A 6000-nucleotide genomic window follows, 5' to 3' on the forward strand; every position below is an offset into this window, starting at 1 on the left:
TATCTAAGACAATTCTGGTTAATCTAAGACAGTTCTGGTATATCTAGGACAGGTTCAGGTGTATCTAAGACATGTTCTGTTGTATCTAAGACAGGTTCTGGTGTATCTAAGACAGGTTCTGTGTATCTAAGATAGGTTCTGGTGTATCTAAGACATGTTCTGGTGTATCTAAGACAGTTCTGGTGTATCTAAGAGAGTTCTGGTGTATCTAAGACAGATTCTGGTGTATCGAAGACAGGTCATGGTGTAACTAAGACAGGTTCTGATGTATCTAAGACAGGTTCAGGTGTATCTAAGACAGTTCTGTGTATCTAAGACATGTTCTGGTGTATCTAAGACAGGTTCTGGAATATCTAAGACAGATTCTGTGTATCTAAGACAGGTTCTGGTGTTTCTAAGACAGGTTCAGGTGTATTTAAGACATTTCTGTGTATCTAAGACATGTTCTGTGTATCTAAGACAGGTTCTGGTGTATCTAAGACATGTTCTGGTGTATCTAAGACAGGTTCTGGAATATCTAAGACAGATTCTGTGTATCTAAGACAGGTATCTAAGACAGGTTCTGGTGTATCTGAGACAGGTTCTGGTGTATCTAAGGCCGTTCTGGTGTATCTAAGACAGGTTCTGGTGTATCTTAGGCCGTTCTGGTGTATCTAAGACAGGTTCTGGTGTATCTAAGACAGGTTCTGGTGTATCTAAGACAAGTCCTGGTGTATCTAAGAGAGGTTCTGGTGTATCTAAGACAGGTCCTGGTGTATCTAAGACAGGTTCTGGTGTATCTAAGACAGTTCTGGTGTATCTAAGACAGGTTCTGGTGTATCTAAGAGAGTTTTGGTGTATCTAAGACAGGTTCTGGTGTATCTAAGACATGTTCTGGTGTATCTAAGACAGTTCTGTGTATCTAAGACATGTTCTGGTGTATCTAAGACAGGTTCTGGAATATCTAAGACAGATTCTGTGTATCTAAGACAGGTTCTGGTGTATCTGAGACAGGTTCTGGTGTATCTAAGACAGGTTCTGGTGTATCTAAGACAGGTTCTGGTGTATCTAAGACAGGTTCTGGTGTATCTAAGAAAGGTTCTAAGACAGGTTCTGGTGTATCTAAGACAGGTTCTGGTGTATCTAAGACAGGTTCTGGTGTATCTAAGACAGTTCTGGTGTATCTAAGACAGTTCTGGTGTATCTAAGACAGGTCCTGGTGTATCTAAGACAGATTCTGTGTATCTAAGACAGGTTCTGTGTATCTAAGACAGGTTCTGGAGTATCTAGGACAGGTTTTGGTGTATCTAAGACATGTTCTGGTGTATCTAAGACAGGTTCTAGAATATCTAAGACAGATTCTGTGTATCTAAGACAGTTCTGGTGTGGTTCTGGTGTATCTAAGACAGGTTCTGGTGTATCTAAGACAGGTTCTGGTGTATCTAAGACAGGTTCTGGTGTATCTAAGACAGGTTCAGGTGTATCTAAAGCCGTTCTGGTGTATCTAAGACAGGTTCTGGTGTATCTAAAACAGGTTCTGGTGTGGTTCTGGTGTATCTAAGACAGGTTCAGGTGTATCTAAGACAGGTTCTGGTGTATCTAAGGCCGTTCTGGTGTATCTAAGACAGGTTCTGGTGTATCTAAGGCCGTTCTGGTGTATCTAAGACAGGTTCTGGTGTATCTAAGACAGGTTCTGGTGTATCTATGACAGGTCCTGGTGTATCTAAGACAGGTTCTGGTGTATCTAAGACAGGTTCTGGTGTGGTTCTGGTGTATCTAAGACAGGTTTTGGTGTATCTAAGACAGGTTCTGGTGTATCTAAGACAGTTCTGGTGTATCTAAGACAGGTTCTGGTGTATCTAAGAGAGTTTTGGTGTATCTAAGACAGATTCTGTTGTATCGAAGACACGTCATGGTGTAACTAAGACAGGTTCTGGTGTATCTGAGACAGGTTCAGGTGTATCTAAGACAGTTCTGTGTATCTAAGACATGTTCTGGTGTATCTAAGACAGGTTCTGGAATATCTAAGACAGATTCTGTGTATCTAAGACAGGTTCTGGTGTTTCTAAGACAGGTTCAGGTGTATCTAAGACAGTTCTGTGTATCTAAGACATGTTCTGTGTATCTAAGACAGGTTCTGGTGTATCTAAGACATGTTCTGGTGTATCTAAGACAGGTTCAGGTGTATCTAAAGCCGTTCTGGTGTATCTAAGACAGGTTCTGGTGTATCTAAGACAGTTCTGGTGTATCTAAGACAGGTTCTGGTGTATCCAAGACAGTTCTGGTGTATCTAAGACAGGTTCTGGTGTATCCAAGACAGTTCTGGTGTATCTAAGACAGGTTCTGGTGTATCTAAGACAGGTTCTGGTGTATCCAAGACAGTTCTGGTGTATCTAAGACAGGTTCTGGTGTATCCAAGACAGTTCTGGTGTATCTAAGACAGGTTCTGGTGTATCCAAGACAGTTCTGGTGTATCTAAGACAGGTTCTGGTGTATCTAAGACAGTTCTGGTGTATCTGCTCTGCATTTTTTTTCGTACTGGTTTTCTTCATTGATATCAAAGTATAATGATACAGTTGTGATCCTTATATCATGATATTTTTTGCAGCATACATAAAAATAGATGCAAGAGGCAAGGCAAAACAAATTCTGCGGTACGCTTCATCCATCAAAGTGTTCGAAGATCCCCCGCCCACAAACTTCTCCAAAATGGAAACAGAAAATTCCTTCCCTTTTACTTTATCTGTTGCTAGGCATTAACCGCTTAAGTCTAGTAAAATTTACGCAAGGATACAGTCTTCAACAGTGTCAAATTTCAACTTGGACAATTTCTTCACAACAAAGTCAATAAAAAGCGCCACCTGTGAAAACACAACAAAAAAACATACATCAAGTCTAATTATCGGCAATCTCATATTAATTAACAATAAACACTATCTATTACTGCATGGCATTGCTACGATGTAGCCTTACCAAAGTCAGTTGTGTCTTACCAGCCTATGAACTGCCAACAGGATAGGAATATTGCAAGTAAAGTAAGCAAGCTCTGGATGTTTTCCTCCATGATAAGGTGGAAATTGAAAATGGTTAAAATAAGTACTGAACTGCTTTCATTTGGCATTCATGGGTATATGAACGCTAACTGGACAAACGCGAATTCAACATCAGGTACTATTTTGATTTTGCCTGTATCCTGTTGGCATTCATATACCCATAATTGCCGACTGAAATCATTCCGCTGTTTAAGTAAATCACTATCACTTACATTGTATCATCAGACGGCTAGAAGCCATATCATAACGTTAATCTGTCGGCGACCTTATATTGATTAACACAAAAAAATTTTTTTTTTTTTTTAAAGCTTGTATCATCAAATGGCGAGAGGCAGATTAAAGAAGATTTCATTTGAAATTGTTATCATCTTGAATCATGACTTCTTCTTTTTCTGAAGCTTGTCTCTCGTTTCCGAATTAAATTAATCACCTTCTAAAAACTGTCAGTTCCATCACCACATCTCATCCTCAGATTTTCTACTCCTCCACATATTAGCACTCAAACTACATTGTTTTGTTAACACTCTCAAAGTTATTGACATCAACACTTACCATTCCGGTCAGGAACCCAACTATGAAGGTGACTACCCACTTTATAATCGCAAGCTTCGTGGCAGACTGAAACACAAGCCATTACCATAAAGTTACAGACCTTATCAAATTCACTCCAACAAAACCACCATTTTATTGTTATGTCGCTTACAACAAAAGAAATAAACAATGTTAATTACGAGAATCGGAAGACCTTTATTCTGATATGCTTTTTCACACGTGCTGATGACGTGTATATCTGACATGTGATAGTGAAGTATATTTCCGATATTTGAGAGTGAAATAAATTTCTGACATTTGACAGTAAAATATATTTCTGATATTTCAATGTAAAATGAATTTCTGACATTTGGCAGTAAAATTTCTGACATTTGACAGTAAAAAATAAATCTGACATGTGACAGTGGAATAAATTTCCGACATTCGAGAGTGAAATATATTTCTGATATTTAAGAGTAAAATAAATTTCTGACATTTGACAGTAAAATAAATTTCTGACATTTGGCAGTAAAATTTCTGACATTTGACTGTAAACTATATTTCTGACATTTGACTGTAAAATAAATTTCTGACATTTGATAATGAAATAAATTTCTGACATTTCACAGTAAAATAAATTTCTGACAATTGATAGTAAAGTATTTTTCTGATAACTTTTCGTGTAAACTTCATATTTTGTGTGGAAAAAAAACAAACCATCGAAAAAATAATTAGAAAACTTGTATGATTGACACTGAAAGCAAAATCGTGAGAACGATTATATCCCTACAGAACTAAGGAAAGTGTACCCCTCTGACCAGTGACTTGTCTATGTATTCAGACGAGCTCTATCTATATGTATAACAACAGATCAACACAAAATACAGGATTCCATGATAAGTGATTGTTAGACGCCTTTGGTCATTTCATTTTTAATCAGGTATTTACATTAATTAAATTCCGTGAAGATATTTTAAGGATAATTGAACGTGTTAATTATTTTATTATTAACAATCTAATCTCGTAGATAAAATGTTATATTTCAGTACAATCGACCGTGTTTACTAGATACTGTATAGTTGGTAATATTCGTGGGGTATTATTTTGGATGAATTACCGACAAAATAAGATAGCTCAAAAATTAAATATCCATACAAGTTATAACTGGGGATCAAAATCACAGAAAAAATGTGTTATAAGCCTGTATACATCGATATCAATTGATAGACAAACATTGTACGTGAACGAGCCCAAACCGGGACAACCGAAAAAATTAACCCCGCGAAAGCATATACAATGTAATACAGTATTCTTTGCTAGTTTTTTTTTTCATTTTTTTTCTCACCTGTCTAGTTACTTACCTGTCGTTGACTAAGTTCATCAACATAAACTTCATACGGTTTGTTAAAGCATCGATCATAGTCAAGACTCTGTAACAATGACGTAATATGACTTAAAGTTGGTTGTTAATATAAACAATAAAAACATACCGAGACGTAAACAAAATCACGATCGATGGAATGTTTGAATGACATAAACAAAGGAGAGGTTTACTCGGAGTCCGTTACTTTCCGGATTTTCCTTTACACAAACTTGAATTTCAGAATATGGAAGTCAATACTTCGTAATTGGCAAATTAAACTTTGATTTCAGAATAAGATTTGCTTACTTTCGAATATGAAATAAATTTCTGATGTCAAACAACCCTTATTCTCAGTTAAAGAAGGTGACCTTACTTAAAATATCTCAGATTTAGACGGCTTGTGTCGTTGTTGGGCTTATAATTCTGATACTGTTATTTCATACGTAATTTGCTCTTTATGTTGTAAAACCTAAAAACTTATTACTTTATTTAATAATTTCACCTTTTTTTAGACAAACTATTATCATCTCTAGAGAGTTCTAAAACACAACTATAAGATGTAGCTAAATATTCATGGACAACGTTATGTGTATTTTGTTTATTTTACACAAACTTTTGTTATTAAGAATGACTCACGCTTAATCACTTACTTCATAGTCTTTTCTGGGTAATATATTCTGTCTGTGGTGGTTTGTACCGAGTAGAGGGCGCTGCAAAGTGACGTCATCAATATTAAAATGCAACAATTCTGTAACGGTAAAGTCGTTTTCCATAATCTTAGCAGACACCAGATATCACTTCGCAATTCTATTTTCAAGTAGCGGACAAAAGACGTTTGATTTACAATAACACTGAGACGTCATGCCATTGATACAGTCGTACTTGAGGATGCATCGTAGCCAACGGAGTAATTTTCGTCGATAATTTGCTGATAAGGAGGTAATTATCGATATATATAGTATGGAAGTGATTATGAGACCATCCTAGATTTAGTGTGAATTCGTGGATACGAAAATATACGCGAAATAACAGATAAAATGACTAAAGACAAAACCGGAAGTGCAAGAAGTAGCA

The 6000-nt window shown here is 36.4% G+C and overlaps 1 protein-coding gene across 1 annotated transcript in view; it reads right to left on the reverse strand.

The window, feature by feature from the left end:
• The window catches only part of LOC132543010 (H(+)/Cl(-) exchange transporter 6-like), a 76557-nt gene extending 70858 nt beyond the window's left edge, over positions 1-5699 (reverse strand). The window contains exons 1-4 of the mRNA XM_060206464.1: positions 5577-5699; positions 4925-4993; positions 3585-3650; positions 2774-2840 (exon numbers count right to left, since the gene is read on the reverse strand). Coding sequence (XP_060062447.1) covers positions 2774-2840; positions 3585-3650; positions 4925-4993; positions 5577-5699 — 325 coding nt within the window. The remainder of the gene's footprint in view (positions 1-2773; positions 2841-3584; positions 3651-4924; positions 4994-5576) is intronic.
• Positions 5700-6000: the final 301 nt, after the last annotated feature.

The sequence above is a fragment of the Ylistrum balloti genome, unplaced genomic scaffold (genome assembly GCF_031769215.1).
Source record: "Ylistrum balloti isolate Yb309-2 unplaced genomic scaffold, AGI_CSIRO_Ybal_v1 Utg369734, whole genome shotgun sequence".
NCBI lineage: Eukaryota > Metazoa > Mollusca > Bivalvia > Pectinida > Pectinidae > Ylistrum > Ylistrum balloti.